The sequence below is a fragment of the Bufo gargarizans genome, chromosome 4 (genome assembly GCF_014858855.1).
Source record: "Bufo gargarizans isolate SCDJY-AF-19 chromosome 4, ASM1485885v1, whole genome shotgun sequence".
Classification (NCBI taxonomy): domain Eukaryota; kingdom Metazoa; phylum Chordata; class Amphibia; order Anura; family Bufonidae; genus Bufo; species Bufo gargarizans.
Genome location: NC_058083.1, coordinates 51,181,587 through 51,204,505, shown reverse-complemented (window position 1 = coordinate 51,204,505; position 22,919 = coordinate 51,181,587). Strand labels below are relative to the sequence as shown.

Below are 22,919 nucleotides of genomic sequence, written 5' to 3'. Positions count from 1 at the left end.
GGTGCATCAAGAAGCCACTCCCCCTTCCCTATATTGACAGGGTCAGACACTGGCATTGTAATCCTGAGCCTGTTACAGTATTGGCGCATGTGCAGTAGTCATCTTTGCTGTCAGAAAAGCTGAAGCAGATATACTGCGCATGCGCAAATAGTGTGGGGCTGTGTCACAGGCGCAGGATTACAGGGCTAGACAACAAAGGGGAGTTAAAATTGAGACACCACCCCTTGATATTGATATACTGTATTTCTAAAAGGTGCCCCAATCTTCTGCTATCAGCCTCGTTCCCGGATCCTAGCTGGTGAACTTTTGGCTTGTGCTCGAGACAAGTCAGTATCAGCGCATGGCCTGAGGTGTGTGTGAAGAGGTTGGCCGGCTGGCCCACTGTAATAGCTAAGCCAGCTCCCTTCTTGGTCTAGGCATCAGCCTTAATGGTAAAAGTGCCAGGCTTAGTTATGACCTTCAGACTCAGCACTGATGACGTTCCAACACTAGAGGCGCCTTCCTGTGCAAGCACAAGCTGGAAAATGAGGTGCCAGGATCGGAGCAGATATCTTCAGGTCTGGGCACCTTGGATAAATAAAGTGTTCAACTGGACAATTAGGGCATGGCTACACGATGACATTTGTTGAGTATTCTGACCATATGACAGCCGTTTTTGTAACATCACGCGGCCATTTTTAGAACCAATTGAAGTCAAGGGGGCTATTTTTCTTTTAATGGCCAGCGAATGGCGGCTGTCGAAAAAAGGAAATTTTTTTAACTAGAGGAAAAACATGGCCTTTTAGAGGTTAAAATAAGAAAAACAAAAACAAAACAATACTTACCTCAACCACTTGCAGTGGCAGGGAGACTCGCTTCTCACTGGATGCAACAGGACCTGCGCTCCGAGCGTGATGACGTCACCACAATGGGAGCATCAGGTCCTGCTGCCTCCAGTGAAGAACAAGTGTCCCCGTGTGTAAAAGTGGATGAGGTGGCGGGGCAAAGAGGGGTATTTGTCATACTGGGAGCACTAATGGGGACATTCTTTAAAGTTGGAGCCACTAACGAGGGCATTAGTCATACTGGGGGCATTAATTGTACTGGGGGCACTGTTGGGGGGAAACTGATGTCCAGGAGGCACTATGGGGTGCATTATGTTTTGGGAGGGAATGGCAGGGATTGAGAATAAAAAAAAAAATTGTCTATGAAAATGGCCATTAAAATTAGACAGACGGACAAAAATGGATGCAAAAAGGATTGAAAAACGGCCATGAAAACCTGACAGTGTGTTTGTTTTTAATGGCAGTTTCAAAAAACAATTAAAAATTTAACAGTGAGTAGTAGCACCAGACACTATACCACGTACGTGTCACTGTGACGGTACTGCAATAAACAGGCCGAGGTGATCCACTAGGGTCATAGCCACTCCACTCTACTGATTGGTGATTTGTATGAGTCCAGAGGAGAGACCCTCTCTCCCCCTCCCTTCCTCCAAATCACATATTAATGGCCCAGAAGGTTTGTGCATCAAAGCCACAAGATTCACAATCTCTGTCAGCGAATGGAAAACATATCCTCATCAAGTACTGCTCACACAGCTGTGGGTTTGTCACAGTGTAGCCGCGTAGACAATCCTCAGTGGGCTAAACACAGCAGCAAACACATATCTCCTGTCCTTAACTCCAGGCTGAATACTTCATCCTTCAGTGATACATTGTAACAAACTCAGCAGCTGTGTGTGATCAATAAGACTGAAGTTTTAGTTCACTGACAGCAAGCAGGGATCTTAAAAATATTGATCAAAAGTATATTAGAAAGACAAACACGTATTTGCATTTTCACACTGTCAGTAAACAAGTAACCCCACCAGAGACGGTGCCAGAACGTCAGAGACAGAGCACCCCATAAATCATCAAGCAGTATCCCCATTACCACGATCTGTTCAAGTGTTCGACAGCATTCTCTCATGATCTTCAGTATTTAAAGATCACCTGTCATCAGGCTGAACTCTATTACACCAGGCATATGGCCTGGTAGGGTTTTTCCTGCTGATTAAAATGATACCTGTCTTGTGAAAATCGGTTGCAGCATTCCTGAGAAAAAAGGACTTTAATTGTTTATGCAAATGAGGGCTTCAGAGCACTGAGGGGTGTGGCTAGCACTGGAAAGCGGACCTACATAAGGGGTCTGGGCCCCACCCCTCAGTGCACTCTAGCCCTCATTTCTAATAAAGAATAAATGTCATTTTTTCAGGAATGCCACAACCGATTTTCACAAAAAAGGTATCATTGTAATCAGCAGGATCCACCCTGCCAGAAAGGATCTGTTTTCATCCTGGTGATCAATGCTCTTTAAAATGTCAAAATGTCAGAGGTTTGGATTCGGGTGCTGAGACCCCCATCAGGTACTAAAATGAGTCAGGAGAAGAGCATAGCTGCGTGCTGACCCCATGAGCCCATCATCTCTGCCTCAGAGAGGCAGAGAATTGCCTTTTTTATGAATTTGTACATAGCGAACGAAGCAGAATGAAGGGGGCAGCTCTTAGCTGAGCACTTCTTCCCCATAGTTTTAGCGATGGGTAGGGGTCTAAGCACCCACGCCCCCACCAGTCAAAATCTGACACAAAATCTGACACTATGACATGTTAGAAGTTTGTGAAAATGTGATACAGTAGGGACCCTTTTAAGGGAAACTTGTATGTTCTTCTCGAGTGTCTGGGATTAGAGTTGAGCGAACACCTGGATGTTCGGGTTCGAGAAGTTCGGCCGAACATCCCGGAAATGTTCGGGTTCGGGATCCGAACCCGATCCGAACTTCGTCCCGAACCCGAACCCCATTGAAGTCAATGGGGACCCGAACTTTTCGGCACTAAAAAGGCTGTAAAACAGCCCAGGAAAGAGCTAGAGGGCTGCAAAAGGCAGCAACATGTAGGTAAATCCCCTGCAAACAAATGTGGATAGGGAAATGAATTAAAATAAAAATTAAATAAATAAAAATTAACCAAAATCAATTGGAGAGAGGTTCCATAGCAGAGAATCTGGCTTCCCGTCACCCACCACTGGAACAGTCCATTCTCAGATATTTAGGCCCCGGCACCCAGGCAGAGGAGAGAGGTCCCGTAACAGAGAATCTGTCTTCATGTCAGCAGAGAATTAGTCTGCATGTCATAGCAGAGAATGAGGCTTCACGTCAGCCACCACTGCAACAGTCCATTGGCATATATTTAGGCCCAGCACCCAGGCAGAGGAGGGAGGTCCCGTAACAGAGAATCTGTCTTCATGTCAGCAGAGAATTAGTCTGCATGTCATAGCAGAGAATGAGGCTTCACGTCAGCCACCACTGCAACAGTCCATTGGCATATATTTAGGCCCAGCACACACACAGGCAGAGGAGAGAGGTCCCGTAACAGAGAATCTGGCTTCATGTCAGCAGAGAATCAGTCTGCATGTCATAGCAGAGAATGAGGCTTCACGTCAGCCACCACTGCAACAGTCCATTGGCATATATTTAGGCCCAGCACACACACAGGCAGAGGAGAGAGGTCCCGTAACAGAGAATCTGGCTTCATGTCAGCAGAGAATCAGTCTGCATGTCATAGCAGAGAATGAGGCTTCACGTCAGCCACCACTGCAACAGTCCATTGGCATATATTTAGGCCCAGCACCCAGGCAGAGGAGGGAGGTCCCGTAACAGAGAATCTGTCTTCATGTCAGCAGAGAATTAGTCTGCATGTCATAGCAGAGAATGAGGCTTCACGTCAGCCACCACTGCAACAGTCCATTGGCATATATTTAGGCCCAGCACCCAGGCAGAGGAGGGAGGTCCCGTAACAGAGAATCTGTCTTCATGTCAGCAGAGAATTAGTCTGCATGTCATAGCAGAGAATCAGGCTTCACGTCACCCACCACTGTAAGAGTCAATTTTCAAAAATTTAGGCCCAGAACCCAGGCAGAGGAGAAAGGTCCCGTAACAGACAATCTGGCTTCATGTCAGCAGAGAATCAGTCTTCATATCATAGCAGAGAATCAGGCTTCACGTCACCCACCACTGTAAGAGTCAATTTTCATAAATTTAGGCCCAGAACCCAGGCAGAGGAGAAAGGTCCCGTAACAGACAATCTGGCTTCATGTCAGCAGAGAATCAGTCTTCATATCATAGCAGAGAATCAGGCTTCACGTCACCCACCACTGCAACAGTCCATTGGCATATATTTAGGCCTAGCACACAGGCAGAGCAGAGAGGTCCCGTAACAGACAATCTGGCTTCATGACAGCAGAGAATCAGTCTGCATGTCATAGCAGAGAATGAGGCTTCACGTCAGCCACCACTGCAACAGTCCATTGGCATATATTTAGGCCCAGCACCCAGGCAGAGGAGGGAGGTCCCGTAACAGAGAATCTGTCTTCATGTCAGCAGAGAATTAGTCTGCATGTCATAGCAGAGAATGAGGCTTCACGTCAGCCACCACTGCAACAGTCCATTGGCATATATTTAGGCCCAGCACCCAGGCAGAGGAGGGAGGTCCCGTAACAGAGAATCTGTCTTCATGTCAGCAGAGAATTAGTCTGCATGTCATAGCAGAGAATGAGGCTTCACGTCAGCCACCACTGCAACAGTCCATTGGCATATATTTAGGCCCAGCACCCAGGCAGAGGAGGGAGGTCCCGTAACAGAGAATCTGGCTTCATGTCAGCAGAGAATCAGTCTTCATATCATAGCAGAGAATCAGGCTTCACGTCACCCACCACTGTAAGAGTCAATTTTCAAAAATTTAGGCCCAGAACCCAGGCAGAGGAGAAAGGTCCCGTAACAGACAATCTGGCTTCATGTCAGCAGAGAATCAGTCTTCATATCATAGCAGAGAATCAGGCTTCACGTCACCCACCACTGTAAGAGTCAATTTTCATAAATTTAGGCCCAGAACCCAGGCAGAGGAGAAAGGTCCCGTAACAGACAATCTGGCTTCATGTCAGCAGAGAATCAGTCTTCATATCATAGCAGAGAATCAGGCTTCACGTCACCCACCACTGTAAGAGTCAATTTTCATAAATTTAGGCCCAGAACCCAGGCAGAGGAGAAAGGTCCCGTAACAGACAATCTGGCTTCATGTCAGCAGAGAATCAGTCTTCATATCATAGCAGAGAATCAGGCTTCACGTCACCCACCACTGCAACAGTCCATTGGCATATATTTAGGCCTAGCACACAGGCAGAGCAGAGAGGTCCCGTAACAGACAATCTGGCTTCATGACAGCAGAGAATCAGTCTGCATGTCATAGCAGAGAATGAGGCTTCACGTCAGCCACCACTGCAACAGTCCATTGGCATATATTTAGGCCCAGCACCCAGGCAGAGGAGGGAGGTCCCGTAACAGAGAATCTGTCTTCATGTCAGCAGAGAATTAGTCTGCATGTCATAGCAGAGAATGAGGCTTCACGTCAGCCACCACTGCAACAGTCCATTGGCATATATTTAGGCCCAGCACCCAGGCAGAGGAGGGAGGTCCCGTAACAGAGAATCTGTCTTCATGTCAGCAGAGAATTAGTCTGCATGTCATAGCAGAGAATCAGGCTTCACGTCACCCACCACTGTAAGAGTCAATTTTCAAAAATTTAGGCCCAGAACCCAGGCAGAGGAGAAAGGTCCCGTAACAGACAATCTGGCTTCATGTCAGCAGAGAATCAGTCTTCATATCATAGCAGAGAATCAGGCTTCACGTCACCCACCACTGTAAGAGTCAATTTTCATAAATTTAGGCCCAGAACCCAGGCAGAGGAGAAAGGTCCCGTAACAGACAATCTGGCTTCATGTCAGCAGAGAATCAGTCTTCATATCATAGCAGAGAATCAGGCTTCACGTCACCCACCACTGCAACAGTCCATTGGCATATATTTAGGCCTAGCACACAGGCAGAGCAGAGAGGTCCCGTAACAGACAATCTGGCTTCATGACAGCAGAGAATCAGTCTGCATGTCATAGCAGAGAATGAGGCTTCACGTCAGCCACCACTGCAACAGTCCATTGGCATATATTTAGGCCCAGCACCCAGGCAGAGGAGGGAGGTCCCGTAACAGAGAATCTGTCTTCATGTCAGCAGAGAATTAGTCTGCATGTCATAGCAGAGAATGAGGCTTCACGTCAGCCACCACTGCAACAGTCCATTGGCATATATTTAGGCCCAGCACCCAGGCAGAGGAGGGAGGTCCCGTAACAGAGAATCTGTCTTCATGTCAGCAGAGAATTAGTCTGCATGTCATAGCAGAGAATCAGGCTTCACGTCAGCCACCACTGCAACAGTCCATTGGCATATATTTAGGCCCAGCACACAGGCAGAGGAGGGAGGTCCCGTAACAGACAATCTAGCTTCATGTCAGCAGAGAATCAGTCTTCATATCATAGCAGAGAATCAGGCTTCACGTCACCCACCACTGCAACAGTCCATTGGCATATATTTAGGCCTAGCACACAGGCAGAGCAGAGAGGTCCCGTAACAGACAATCTGGCTTCATGACAGCAGAGAATCAGTCTTCATATCATAGCAGAGAATCAGGCTTCACGTCACCCACCACTGTAAGAGTCAATTTTCATAAATTTAGGCCCAGAACCCAGGCAGAGGAGAAAGGTCCCGTAACAGACAATCTGGCTTCATGTCAGCAGAGAATTAGTCTGCATGTCATAGCAGAGAATCAGGCTTCATGTCAGCCACCACTGCAACAGTCCATTGGCATATATTTAGGCCTAGCACACAGGCAGAGGAGAGGTTCATTCAACTTTGGGTAGCATCGCAATATAATGGTAAAATGAAAATAAAAATAGGATTGAATGAGGAAGTGGCCTGGAGTCCAATAATATATGGTTATGGGGAGGTAGTTAATGTCTAATCTGGACAAGGGACGGACAGGTCCTGTGGGATCCATGCCTGGTTCATTTTTATGAACGTCAGCTTGTCCACATTGGCTGTAGACAGGCGGCTGCGTTTGTCTGTAATGACGCCCCCTGCCGTGCTGAATACACGTTCAGACAAAACGCTGGCTGCCGGGCAGGCCAGCACCTCCAAGGCATAAAAGGCTAGCTCTGGCCACGTGGACAATTTAGAGACCCAGAAGTTGAATGGGGCCGAACCATCAGTCAGTACGTGGAGGGGTGTGCACACGTACTGTTCCACCATGTTAGTGAAATGTTGCCTCCTGCTAACACGTTGCGTATCAGGTGGTGGTGCAGTTAGCTGTGGCGTGTTGACAAAAGTTTTCCACATCTCTGCCATGCTAACCCTGCCCTCAGAGGAGCTGGCCGTGACACAGCTGCCTTGGCGACCTCTTGCTCCTCCTCTGCCTTGGCCTTGGGCTTCCACTTGTTCCCCTGTGACATTTGGGAATGCTCTCAGTAGCGCGTCTACCAACGTGCGCTTGTACTCGCGCATCTTCCTATCACGCTCCAGTGCAGGAAGTAAGGTGGGCACATTGTCTTTGTAGCGTGGATCCAGCAGGGTGGCAACCCAGTAGTCCGCACAGGTTAAAATGTGGGCAACTCTGCTGTCGTTGCGCAGGCACTGCAGCATGTAGTCGCTCATGTGTGCCAGGCTGCCCAGGGATAAGGACAAGCTGTCCTCTGTGGGAGGCGTATCGTCATCGTCCTGCCTTTCCCCCCAGCCACGCACCAGTGATGGACCCGAGCTGCGTTGGGTGCCACCCCGCTGTGACCATGCTTCATCCTCATCCTCCTCCACCTCCTCCTCATCCTCGTCCTCCTCGTCCTCCAGTAGTGGGCCCTGGCTGGCCACATTTGTACCTGGCCTCTGCTGTTGCAAAAAACCTCCCTCTGAGTCACTTCGAAGAGACTGGCCTGAAAGTGCTAAAAATGACCCCTCTTCCTCATCCTCCTCCTCCTCCTCCTGGGCCACCTCCTGTTCCATCATCGCCCTAAGTGTTTTCTCAAGGAGACATAGAAGTGGTATTGTAACGCTGATAACGGTGTCATCGCCACTGGCCATGTTGGTGGAGTACTCGAAACAGCGCAACAGGGCACACAGGTCTCGCATGGAGGCCCAGTCATTGGTGGTGAAGTGGTGCTGTTCTGTAGTGCGACTGACCCGTGCGTGCTGCAGCTGAAACTCCACTATGGCCTGCTGCTGCTCGCACAGTCTGTCCAGCATGTGCAAGGTGGAGTTCCACCTGGTGGGCACGTCGCATATGAGGCGGTGAGCGGGAAGGCCGAAGTTACGCTGTAGCGCAGACAGGCGAGCAGCGGCAGAATGTGAACGCCGGAAGCGCGAACAGACGGCCCGCACTTTATGCAGCAGCTCTGACATGTCGGGGTAGTTGTGAATGAACTTCTGCACCACCAAATTCAGCACATGCGCCAAGCAAGGGATGTGCGTCAAACCGGCTAGTCCCAGAGCTGCAACGAGATTTCGCCCATTATCACACACCACCAGGCCGGGCTTGAGGCTCACCGGCAGCAACCACTCGTCGGTCTGTTGTTCAATACCCCGCCACAACTCCTGTGCGGTGTGGGGCCTGTCCCCCAAACATATGAGTTTCAGAATGGCCTGCTGACGTTTACCCCGGGCTGTGCTGAAGTTGGTGGTGAAGGTGTGTGGCTGACTGGATGAGCAGGTGGAAGAAGAGGAGGAGGAAGCCGAGAAGGAGGAGGTGGCAACAGGAGGCAAAGAATGTTGCCCTGCGATCCTTGGCGGCGGCAGGACGTGCGCCAAACAGCTCTCCGCCTGGGGCCCAGCTGCCACTACATTTACCCAGTGTGCAGTTAGGGAGATATAGCGTCCCTGGCCGTGCTTACTGGTCCACGTATCTGTGGTTAGGTGGACCTTGCTACAGATGGCGTTGCGCAGTGCACACTTGATTTTATCGGATACTTGGTTGTGCAGGGAAGGCACGGCTCTCTTGGAGAAGTAGTGGCGGCTGGGAACAACATACTGTGGGACAGCAAGCGACATGAGCTGTTTGAAGCTGTCTGTGTCCACCAGCCTAAATGACAGCATTTCATAGGCCAGTAGTTTAGAAATGCTGGCATTCAGGGCCAGGGATCGAGGGTGGCTAGGTGGGAATTTACGCTTTCTATCAAATGTTTGTGAGATGGAGAGCTGAACGCTGGCGTGTGACATGGTTGAGACGCTTGGTGACGGAGGTGGTGGTGGTGGTGTTGGTGGTACATCCCCTGTTTGCTGGGCGGCAGGTGCCAACGTTCCTCCGGAGGCGGAGGAAGAGGCCGAGGCGGCAGCAGCAGAATAGGCCGAGGCGGCAGCAGCAGAAGAGGTAGCAGGGGGAGCCTGAGTGACTTCCTTGGTTTTAAGGTGTTTCCTCCACTGCAGTTCATGCTTTGCATGCAGGTGCCTGGTCATGCAGGTTGTGCTCAGGTTCAGAACGTTAATGCCTCGCTTCAGGCTCTGATGGCACAGCGTGCAAACCACTCGGGTCTTGTCGTCAGCACATTGTTTGAAGAAGTGCCATGCCAGGGAACTCCTTGAAGCTGCCTTTGGGGTGCTCGGTCCCAGATGGCGGCGGTCAGTAGCAGGCGGAGTCTCTTGGCGGCGGGTGTTCTGCTTTTGCCCACTGCTCCCTCTTTTGCTACGCTGTTGGCTCGGTCTCACCACTGCCTCTTCCTCCGAACTGTGAAAGTCAGTGGCACGACCTTCATTCCATGTGGGGTCTAGGACCTCATCGTCCCCTGCATCGTCTTCCACCCAGTCTTGATCCCTGACCTCCTGTTCAGTCTGCACACTGCAGAAAGACGCAGCAGTTGGCACCTGTGTTTCGTCATCATCAGAGACATGCTGAGGTGGTATTCCCATGTCCTCATCATCAGGAAACATAAGTGGTTGTGCGTCAGTGCATTCTATGTCTTTCACCGCTGGGGAAGGGCTAGGTGGATGCCCTTGGGAAACCCTGCCAGCGGAGTCTTCAAACAGCATAAGAGACTGCTGCATAACTTGAGGCTGAGACAGTTTCCCTGGTATGCATGGGGGTGATGTGACAGACTGATGGGGTTGGTTTTTAGGCGCCATCTGTGCGCTTTCTGCAGAAGACTGGGTGGGAGATAATGTGAACGTGCTGGATCCACTGTCGGCCACCCAATTGACTAATGCCTGTACCTGCTCAGGCCTTACCATCCTTAGAACGGCATTGGGCCCCACCATATATCGCTGTAAATTCTGGCGGCTACTGGGACCTGAGGTAGTTGGTACACTAGGACGTGTGGATGTGGCAGAACGGCCACGTCCTCTCCCAGCACCAGAGGGTCCACTAACACCACCACGACCATGTCCACGTCCGCGTCCCTTACTAGATGTTTTTCTCATTGTTATGGTTCACCACAACAACAAATATATTATTTGGCCCAATGTATTGTATTCAAATTCAGCGGGATATAAATTTGAGGCCTAGTATTTAGGCGCTGGGTGACCGGTATGGATTTAGTGACAGAATTAGACTTGGAAATGCACAGAAGCGTGTGTGTGAAGTTATTCTGAATGACCCAATGTGCACCTTGAATATTATATACCCTTTTTGGGATAGATTTCAAATAGCTCTGATATAGCAGAAACCACTAAATTATGAAATTGCTAAATTGGGAATTGTACTTCAACCCAGAACAAAAAATGTGCTTTGACGGGCACTAAATAACTTTCCCAGCTACAACAGGACAACGGTAACGAGAGATTTAGAGGGATTTAAATTTGAGGCCTAGTATTTAGGCGCTGGGTGACAGGTATGGGTTTAGTGACAGAATTAGACTTGGAAATACACAGTAGCGGGTGTGTGTGAAGTTATTCTGAATGACCCTATGTGCACCTTCAATATTATATACCCTTTTAGGGATAGATTTCAAATAGCTCTGATATAGCAGAAACCACTAAATTATGAAATTGCTAAATTGGGAATTGTACTTCAACCCAGAACAAAAAATGTGCTTTGACGGGCACTAAATAACTTTCCCAGCTACAACAGGACAACGGTAACGAGAGATTTAGAGGGATTTAAATTTGAGGCCTAGTATTTAGGCGCTGGGTGACAGGTATGGGTTTAGTGACAGAATTAGACTTGGAAATACACAGTAGCGGGTGTGTGTGAAGTTATTCTGAATGACCCTATGTGCACCTTCAATATTATATACCCTTTTAGGGATAGATTTCAAATAGCTCTGATATAGCAGAAACCACTAAATTATGAAATTGCTAAATTGGGAATTGTACTTCAACCCAGAACAAAAAATGTGCTTTGACGGACACTAAATATCTTGCCCAGCAACAACAGTACAGCGGTGGGTAACGAGAGATTTAGAGGGAATTAAATTTGAGGCCTAGTATTTAGGCGCTGGGTGACAGGTATGGGTTTAGTGACAGAATTAGACTTGGAAATACACAGTAGCGGGTGTGTGTGAAGTTATTCTGAATGACCCTATGTGCACCTTCAATATTATATACCCTTTTTGGGATAGATTTCAAATAGCTCTGATATAGCAGGAACCACTAAATTATGAAATTGCTAAATTGGGAATTGTACTTCAACCCAGAACAAAAAATGTGCTTTGACGGGCACTAAATAACTTTCCCAGCTACAACAGGACAACGGTAACGAGAGATTTAGAGGGATTTAAATTTGAGGCCTAGTATTTAGGCGCTGGGTGACAGGTATGGGTTTAGTGACAGAATTAGACTTGGAAATACACAGTAGCGGGTGTGTGTGAAGTTATTCTGAATGACCCTATGTGCACCTTCAATATTATATACCCTTTTAGGGATAGATTTCAAATAGCTCTGATATAGCAGAAACCACTAAATTATGAAATTGCTAAATTGGGAATTGTACTTCAACCCAGAACAAAAAATGTGCTTTGACGGGCACTAAATAACTTTCCCAGCTACAACAGGACAACGGTAACGAGAGATTTAGAGGGATTTAAATTTGAGGCCTAGTATTTAGGCGCTGGGTGACAGGTATGGGTTTAGTGACAGAATTAGACTTGGAAATACACAGTAGCGGGTGTGTGTGAAGTTATTCTGAATGACCCTATGTGCACCTTCAATATTATATACCCTTTTAGGGATAGATTTCAAATAGCTCTGATATAGCAGAAACCACTAAATTATGAAATTGCTAAATTGGGAATTGTACTTCAACCCAGAACAAAAAATGTGCTTTGACGGGCACTAAATAACTTTCCCAGCTACAACAGGACAACGGTAACGAGAGATTTAGAGGGATTTAAATTTGAGGCCTAGTATTTAGGCGCTGGGTGACAGGTATGGGTTTAGTGACAGAATTAGACTTGGAAATACACAGTAGCGGGTGTGTGTGAAGTTATTCTGAATGACCCTATGTGCACCTTCAATATTATATACCCTTTTAGGGATAGATTTCAAATAGCTCTGATATAGTAGAAACCACTAAATTATGAAATTGCTAAATTGGGAATTGTACTTCAACCCAGAACAAAAAATGTGCTTTGACGGACACTAAATATCTTGCCCAGCAACAACAGTACAGCGGTGGGTAACGAGAGATTTAGAGGGAATTAAATTTGAGGCCTAGTATTTAGGCGCTGGGTGACAGGTATGGGTTTAGTGACAGAATTAGACTTGGAAATACACAGTAGCGGGTGTGTGTGAAGTTATTCTGAATGACCCTATGTGCACCTTCAATATTATATACCCTTTTTGGGATAGATTTCAAATAGCTCTGATATAGCAGGAACCACTAAATTATGAAATTGCTAAATTGGGAATTGTACTTCAACCCAGAACAAAAAATGTGCTTTGACGGGCACTAAATAACTTTCCCAGCTACAACAGGACAACGGTAACGAGAGATTTAGAGGGATTTAAATTTGAGGCCTAGTATTTAGGCGCTGGGTGACAGGTATGGGTTTAGTGACAGAATTAGACTTGGAAATACACAGTAGCGGGTGTGTGTGAAGTTATTCTGAATGACCCTATGTGCACCTTCAATATTATATACCCTTTTAGGGATAGATTTCAAATAGCTCTGATATAGCAGAAACCACTAAATTATGAAATTGCTAAATTGGGAATTGTACTTCAACCCAGAACAAAAAATGTGCTTTGACGGGCACTAAATAACTTTCCCAGCTACAACAGGACAACGGTAACGAGAGATTTAGAGGGATTTAAATTTGAGGCCTAGTATTTAGGCGCTGGGTGACAGGTATGGGTTTAGTGACAGAATTAGACTTGGAAATACACAGTAGCGGGTGTGTGTGAAGTTATTCTGAATGACCCTATGTGCACCTTCAATATTATATACCCTTTTAGGGATAGATTTCAAATAGCTCTGATATAGCAGAAACCACTAAATTATGAAATTGCTAAATTGGGAATTGTACTTCAACCCAGAACAAAAAATGTGCTTTGACGGGCACTAAATAACTTTCCCAGCTACAACAGGACAACGGTAACGAGAGATTTAGAGGGATTTAAATTTGAGGCCTAGTATTTAGGCGCTGGGTGACAGGTATGGGTTTAGTGACAGAATTAGACTTGGAAATACACAGTAGCGGGTGTGTGTGAAGTTATTCTGAATGACCCTATGTGCACCTTCAATATTATATACCCTTTTAGGGATAGATTTCAAATAGCTCTGATATAGCAGAAACCACTAAATTATGAAATTGCTAAATTGGGAATTGTACTTCAACCCAGAACAAAAAATGTGCTTTGACGGACACTAAATATCTTGCCCAGCAACAACAGTACAGCGGTGGGTAACGAGAGATTTAGAGGGAATTAAATTTGAGGCCTAGTATTTAGGCGCTGGGTCACCGGTATGGATTTAGTGACAGAATTAGACTTGGAAATACACAGTAGCGGGTGTGTGTGAAGTTATTCTGAATGACCCTATGTGCACCTTCAATATTATATACCCTTTTTGGGATAGATTTCAAATAGCTCTGATATAGCAGGAACCACTAAATTATGAAATTGCTAAATTGGGAATTGTACTTCAACCCAGAACAAAAAATGTGCTTTGACGGGCACTAAATAACTTTCCCAGCTACAACAGGACAACGGTAACGAGAGATTTAGAGGGATTTAAATTTGAGGCCTAGTATTTAGGCGCTGGGTGACAGGTATGGGTTTAGTGACAGAATTAGACTTGGAAATACACAGTAGCGGGTGTGTGTGAAGTTATTCTGAATGACCCTATGTGCACCTTCAATATTATATACCCTTTTTGGGATAGATTTCAAATAGCTCTGATATAGCAGGAACCACTAAATTATGAAATTGCTAAATTGGGAATTGTATTTCAACCCAGAACAAGAAATGTGCTTGAACGGACACTAAATAACTCGCCCAGCTACAGCACTAGGGACAGATTTAGCTGGATATAAATTTGAGGCCTAGTATTTAGGCGCTGGGTGACCGGTATGGATTTAGTGACAGAATTAGACTGGGATATGGCCAAAAAATGAACAGACTATTGCTGGTTAAATGCACTTGGTGTGACAGCTTCACCCTGATGTAGGCTTTAGCCAAAAAACAACCACACCATTGAGGGTTAAATGCACTTGGTGACAGGCGCAGCTTGCCCCTGATTTTGTATATGGCCAAAAAATGAACAGACTATTGCTGGTTAAATGCACTTGGTGTGACAGCTTCACCCTGATGTAGGCTTTAGCCAAAAAACAACCACACCATTGAGGGTTAAATGCACTTGGTGACAGGCGCAGCTTGCCCCTGATTTTGTATATGGCCAAAAAATGAACAGACTATTGCTGGTTAAATGCACTTGGTGTGACAGCTTCACCCTGATGTAGGCTTTAGCCAAAAAACAACCACACCATTGAGGGTTAAATGCACTTGGTGACAGGCGCAGCTTGCCCCTGATTTTGTATATGGCCAAAAAATGAACAGACTATTGCTGGTTAAATGCACTTGGTGTGACAGCTTCACCCTGATGTAGGCTTTAGCCAAAAAACAACCACACCATTGAGGGTTAAATGCACTTGGTCGCAGCTTGTGCTGGCGCACCACAAGACACAAAATGGCCGCCGATCACCCCAGAAAAATGAGACTGACAAACGGTCTGTGCAGCCTAAAAACAGTGAGCAATTGAGGATCAGCAGCTCAATGGTCCACAGCTGCAGATCGATCAGTTAATCAAGTCCTTTGGAGGAGTTAATCTGCCTAATCTCGCCCTACTGTCGCAGCCGCAACCTCTCCCTACGCTAATCAGAGCAGAGTGACGGGCGGCGCTATGTGACTCCAGCTTAAATAGAGGCTGGGTCACATGGTGCTCTGGCCAATCACAGCCATGCCAATAGTAGGCATGGCTGTGATGGCCTCTTGGGGCAAGTAGTATGACGCTTGTTGATTGGCTGCTTTGCAGCCTTTCAAAAAGCGCCAAGAAAGCGTCACAAAAGCGCGAAGAAAGCGACGAACACCGAACCCGAACCCGGACTTTTACGAAAATGTCCGGGTTCGGGTCCGTGTCACGGACACCCCAAAATTCGGTACGAACCCGAACTATACAGTTCGAGTTCGCTCATCCCTATCTGGGATCTCAAAACTACGAGACTATTCTGCAGGAATCACATCTGACCAAACAATGCCCACTGAATGCTAATGTTATCCAGATAAATACAGGTTCTGGACTTGGTCATCTCATGTGATAGACCTTCGTCAGTCACTGTACCATGGTATATTCAATATACAGTACTCAGTAGGTCTGAGCTACAGCAGAGACATAAGAGCTCTCACAACTTGTTTTTCACATTTTTATGGATTTAAATCACTATAAATAAGTTAAATTAATGATGATTTCCCGATTTCAATTGCAAAAGCTCCCGAGTTGCAAAACAAAGGAAGCGAGCGCTGACATCAGTTTATGTGGCAGAAACTAGTAGAACATAAAGAGTAGCAGAGATTTTTAAGGGAAACAGTGAGAAGCTGAGCAGGTCCCTCATAAAACACGCTGGGTGACTCAGAACTGGACTCCACAAGTCGTTAACGCGTTCACCGCTCACATCCACTGCTGGTGGGATAAATGACTTCCAAATCTGACCTCACCTCGAGCAGGGAAAACAGTGAAGGCGAATTTCCATCCAGCAAATAAAATAAACATGTCAGTGAAATATAAGAAAACAACCAAATCCATCAACTGAAAATAGCATCACCCAAAAATATGAAATGTGTTCTGATGGCAGAGTGACGGCACATATATGGCATATGCTATTTTTCCTCAATTGTAGCCTGAAAAATCAAAGGGGATAACAGGGAGGATAAGAACCTGACTCAGAGTGTGATATTCTTCAGGCACTAAATTGTGCTGGAACAACTCCTGAACTGAAGGAAGACATTACTAATTCTACAGACATGTGGAATATAATAAACTTTATATATATATATATGGCTTACACAGTTATATATTTCCAGTACCAGCAATACAGCAATAATTCTGCTGCTATATAACAACTATAATACTTAAATGTACTACTACTATAATACTGCTTGAGTTGTATGTTCAAGATTTATAACTACTATAATACTGCTCCTATGTACAAGAATACAACTACTATAATACTGCTCCTATGTACAAGAATATAACTACTATAATACTGCTCCTATGTACAAGAATATATCTACTATAATACTGCTCCTATGTACAAGAATATAACTACTATAATACTGCTTTCTATGTACAAGAATACAGCTACTATAATACTGCCTCCTATGTACAAGAATATAACTGCTATAATACTGCTCCTATGTACAAGAATATAACTACTATAATACTGCTCCTATGTACAAGAATATAACTACTATAATACTGCTCCCTATGTACAAGAATATAACTACTATAATACTGTCTCGTATGTACAAGAATATAACTACTATAATACTGCTCCTATGCACAAGAATATAACTACTATAATACTGCTCCTATGTACAAGAATATAACTACTATAATACTGCCTCCTATGTACAATAATATAACTACTATAATACTGCTCCTATGTACAGGAATATAGCTACTATAATACTGCTCCTATGTACAAGAATAAAGCTACTATAATACTGCCTCCTATGTATAAGAACATAACTACTATAATACTGCCTCCTATGTACAAGAATATAACTACTATAATACTGCCTCCCATGTACAAGAATATAACTACTATAATACTGCTCCTATGTACAAGAATATAACTACTATAATACTGCCTCCTATGTACAAGAATATAACTACTATAATACTGCTCCAATGTACAAGAATATAACTACTATAATACTGCTCCTATGTACAAGAATATATCTACTATAATACTGCTCCTATGTACAATAATATAGGTACTATAATACTGCTCCAATGTACAAGAATATAACTACTATAATACTGCTCCTATGTACAAGAATATATCTACTATAATACTGCTCCTATGTACAATAATATAACTACTATAATACTGCTCCTATGTACAAGAATATAACTACTATAATACTGCTCCAATGTACAAGAATATAACTACTATAATACTGCCCCTATGTACAAGAATATAACTGCTATAATACTGCCTCCTATGTACAAGAATATAACTACTATAATACTGCCCCTATGTACAAGAATATAACTACTATAATACTGCTCCTATGTACAAGAATATAACTGCTATAATACTGCTCCTATGTACAAGAATATAACTACTATAATACTGCTCCTATGTACAAGAATATAACTACTATAATACTGACTCCTATGTACAAGAATATAACTACTATAATACTGCTCCTATGTACAAGAATATAACTACTATAATACTTCCTCCTATGTACAAGAATATAAATACTATAATACTGCCTTATATGTACAGGAATATAACTACTATAATACTGCCTCCTATGTACAAGAATATAACTACTATAATACTGCTCCTATGTACAAGAATATAACTACTATAATACTGCCTCCTATGTACAAGAATATAACTACTATAATACTGACTCCTATGTACAAGAATATAACTACTATAATACTGCTCCTATGTACAAGAATATAACTACTATAATACTGCTCCTATGTACAAGAATATAACTACTATAATACTGCCTCCTATGTACAAGAATATAACTACTATAATACTGCCTCCTATGTACAAGAATATAACTACTATAATACTGCCTCCTATGTACAAGAATATAACTACTATAATACTGCTCCTATGTACAGGAATATAACTACTATAATACTGCTCCTATGTACAAGAATATAACTACTATAATACTGCCTTCTATGTACAAGACTATAACTACTATAATACTGCCTCCTATGTACAAGAATATAACTACTATAATACTGCTCCTATGTACAGGAATATAACTACTATAATACTGCTCCTATGTACAGGAATATAACTACTATAATACTGCCTCCTATGTACAAGAATATAACTACTATAATACTGCTCCTATGTACAAGAATATAACTACTATAATACTGCTCCTATGTACAGGAATATAACTACTATAATACTGCCCCACTATGAGGAAGATCTGGGCAGTAATCTGAACTATAGTGGATACAATTTTCCTTGGATTATTTTAAACTAATGAAATATGATTGGCAAGTTTTCAACTATTCCTTGTACTGGACAATAGTGATGGCCGGCAGGGGCAATATTCAAATTTGCAACATTTTGCAAATATTTTTTAGAATATTCGTCATATATTCGTAAATTCACGAATTTCGAGATTATATTTTTGATTGCAAATATCGTCAATGTAATATTCGCGAAATGCGCGCGAAATACAGGCGTGGGTCACTTATGCTGCATTTTTCAAGCTGCAAGAAGTTTCCTGAGACTGGAGAAAATTGTTGGCACGGCAGAACATTAGAATAGCTTTATATGCAGATAGAGCGCTCCAATAGTACTCGGCATATTTTTTCGCTAGGGAGGTTCTTTTTATATAGTAAGGGGTAGGCAACTTTTCTATTGGTTGCTAGGAATGTTGCTAAACTGTGACAAAGCCTTCTCATTGGGCCAGAAGCTAGAAGAAGGGAGGGATGATCACTTGATGTGTACTGTGTTAAAAAAAATAAAAATAAAAAAAAGAGCGAATATTCGTCATTACGAATATATAGCACTATATTCTAAATATTCGCAAATTCTCAAACTGCCGATATTCGCGATAAAAACGTATCCGTTTTGCCATTATACATTCTGAATGGGAAAGGATCCACTCAGTTTGCCTCCGTTCAGTCAACATCCCGATCTGGAGGCTGCTTGCAGCGTTTTGTTGTCCGCCTGACGAAGCGGAGCCAAACGGATACGTCCTGGCACACAATGTAAGTCAATGGGGATGGATCCGTTTTCTCTGACACAATCTGGCACAATAGAAAACGGATCCGTCCTCCATTGACTTTCAATGGTGTTCAAGACTGATCCGTCATGGCTATAGAAGACATAATACAACCGGATATGTTCATGACGGATGCTTGCGGTTGCATTATTGTAACAGAAGTGTTTTTGCAGATCAATGACGGATCCGCAAAAAACGCTAGTGTGAAAGTAGCTTTAGGATATCTGATCAATAACTGTGAATTTTTTTTTTTTAGGTCTACCAGGACTTCCAGGTCCAAGAGGGATTAAAGGTGATATGGGAGGAAAAGGACCCATAGGCTTGAAGGGAGAAAAAGGTGACACAGGTGAATTAGGCCCTCCAGGTCCTCAAGGGCCAAGGGGACCTATCGGTGAAACTGGACCTATAGGAGAGAAGGGTTCTATTGGAATTAAAGGAAGTTCAGGAATTAAAGGTGAGAAGGGCAGTATAGGTCCACCAGGTCCAAAAGGTCAGAAAGGAATGAAAGGTGATCCAAGTCCTCCTGGACCTATTGGCCCTCCCGGTGCAATAGGACCTCAAGGCTTGACTGGACTGCCAGGATTTATGGGACACCCTGGGTTGCAAGGGATAGACGGACCAATGGGCTTGAAAGGGGAAGCTGGTATTCCAGGTCCTTCTGGTTTGCCCGGACCTCCTGGACCAAAAGGAAAAGCTGCCGTATCAAAATGAATGTATTTCCAAAAGACTTTTTGAACACAGAATAACCCATGAGTGGGGTAGAGAGTTGACTCAGTGCTGTAGATACCAGACTTTGGACTCTAACCTTGGTCATGAAGTTGTGGCTGGAACATAATCCAATTTTTCCACATAATTCTACCGAATCATATAAAATATAGACATGTTTTTGTAGGATGCATTGCTGCATTCATTATTCTCATTCAATATTAGTATCATATCTGTGTAGGTTCTTGACCTGTTCAGATGCCCACCTGTCAAGATCTCCAGTTTAAGCACACTGAGAATTCATAGCGAATACTATGCTTTTGTTCTGTCCTTACTGCTGCTCTCAGAGCTGCTTTCAAATTTTTGCTGGTTGCCCTTGGAAACAGACTACACTTTGTTGACGGACACGTGACCTAACAGTTTAAAGGAAGACTCCATATTGTTCCATGTGAATTCTCCCATATAATCCTGAAGTCTCACGTCAATGCAGTATATTGTACGTTTCTGAACTATAACATACCAAGCTGAGTATGGCTAAACCATGAACTGGCAACAATTAAGGAACGCTCTATTGCTCCATGCAGTGGGCTGGGTTTAGTTATTGCCTGTGACATGCTGCATGCTACTGCACAGGCACAGCCTGCCACCTCCCCTGTGCATTGGACCTACAAGGGTGTCTCCCTAGTGTTCTGCACACTGTTAATAAGTAGGTGAGGTTAGAGGGTGGTAGGGATGATTTCATGTGTTTTTGGAGTTTCTCCTTAACTTTATGTGATGTTTCTCCTTAACTTTATTTCTGAATGTGTTGTTCTTTGGTGTAAGCAAACCAGCAGAATTTCAAATGTGGCTTTAGATGTAATTTGAGAAGAAATAGACCATGTAACTGAGATAAGTGAAAACCGAAATGCCTGGTTGGCAAATTGATCTGTGACCTTCCCATTTTCTGTGCATCCAAGAAAACTAGTTGCCCTACTTTAGCAAACAGAATTAAAAATATACAAATCAATGAGCCTATTGCATTCTATTGGGCAGTAGAGCAGAAGACCCCATGGACACGCGGTGAGATACTTGCATGTAAGCAAGGCTGGAGCTACATATCTTCTAGCTTGTTCCTTTTTCTTTGGAGGATTGATAGGACATATTGAGTGTTCTATATGTATGTCGAACAGTTCGAACCTCTATTGAAAGTCCTGTATGGTTAATTTCCAAATGTATGGATACAAATATGAGGTCAATGTACTCTTTTTTGTGTGTGTTAGTATTGACAAATTAAAGAAACACTCCAAGCAAAACTAATATACACTGTGTTAGCCTAGAGAAGGCCTGAGGGGGTGGTGCATGACACAGCAGCAATGAGAGATTCCCTGTGTCATGCTCCACCCTCATCAGACCATGCACTAGACATAACACAATGTATCAGTTTTAACCAAAGTGTTCTGTTAAGATGTTCAGAATTGCATTCCAATAGAATTTGCCTAAAATGTTATCACATGTAGATGGTTTCTGCAACCTCTCTTAGAAACTCTTGTTTAATATGTCTGCACTTGCTGGCTAAGTGCTTTTGAAATAAGGTCTTCATAGTCTATTAAACAAAAGATCCTCTTCAATGGTCCATCACAAATATATATGGGCGTTTTTTTTTTTGTTTTTCTTTATGGAATATAGGAAAGTCCGATAGATGGCCAATGACAAAATCATCAATGATAGAACAATGTAATCTAATCTAAGTAATTAGAACAAAAAGAAAATAAACTATGGTAGAACTTTGTTTTACTACCACAGAAACATCATGGGACTAAAAGTAATCCAAAATTAGAAGCACAGGAAAAACAAACATAACACCAATGAACAATCCAGAATACCAAAGAAACATATTGTAGTGCAGGTAACGGAGGTGTTATGCCAAAGAAAAGACAAATATGGTTCTAGTAAAAAGTCAAATATTGTATAAAAATCACTATGTATGGTACCCGAGAAAAGACTATGTGGTGTTAGAGAAGATAAGTATAGTACCAGAGAAAATAGTATAAGAAGAGTATAAAAAGTATGGTACCACACAAGTATGGTAATAGTAGAAAGTCAAGCATTGCACAAGACAAGTATGGTATGAGGGAAAGGACAAGTATGATACCATAGAATAATGTTGAGCAAAGAGAAGCATACAAAGTGGAATTCGGTCCAAATTTTAGGAAAAATTCCTTTCTAAACAAAGCCAAATTTCCTTGTGCTTCATGGTAACGAATCATTTTTTCCTAAAATGGTGGATGGAGTAGAAAAAAAGTAAAAAAATACTCACCGCATCCACTTGCTTGTGCAGAGGCAGTCCGCTCCTCTCTTGATTGAAAAAGACCTGCTGAAGGACCTGTATTGAGCATGATGATCACGTGGTGACTACCATAGAAGATAAATATGCTACCAGAAACAGGAGGTAGGGTACCACAAGTATGGCTCCAGAGAAGAGACAAGTATGGTAGCAGAGAAGACAAGTATGATGCTACCAGAGAAGAGACAGGTATAGTACCATAGAGCACAAATATCATACTAGAGAAGACAAGTATGATACCAGAGAAGAGACAAGTATAGTACCAGAGAAGAAAAGTACAGTATGATATAGAGAATAGAAATGTGGCACCAGAAAAGGGACAGATATGATACCAGAGAAAAGTATAGTACCAGCGAAGAGAAGTATAGTACCAGAGAAGAAAAGTACAGTATGATATAGAGAATAGAAATGTGGCACCAGAAAAGGGACAGATATGATACCAGAGAAAAGTATAGTACCAGAGCACGCAATTATGATACTAGAGAAGTTTGTCACCAGAGAAGGGAAAAGTATGATACCGGAGAAGAGAGAAATACTGTATGGCACCAGAGAAGTAACAAGTATGATACCAGAGAAG

At 43.6% G+C, this 22,919-nt stretch overlaps 1 protein-coding gene across 3 annotated transcripts in view; it reads left to right on the top strand.

Annotated features, from left to right (window-relative positions):
- The window catches only part of SCARA3 (scavenger receptor class A member 3), a 39,688-nt gene extending 17,998 nt beyond the window's left edge, over window positions 1–21,690 (top strand). For all 3 annotated transcript variants that reach the window (XM_044289363.1, XM_044289361.1, XM_044289362.1), the window contains exon 6: window positions 19,571–21,690. In XM_044289363.1, the coding sequence (XP_044145298.1) occupies window positions 19,571–20,025 (455 nt within the window). In that variant the 3' untranslated portion in view covers window positions 20,026–21,690. The remainder of the gene's footprint in view (window positions 1–19,570) is intronic.
- Window positions 21,691–22,919: the final 1,229 nt, after the last annotated feature.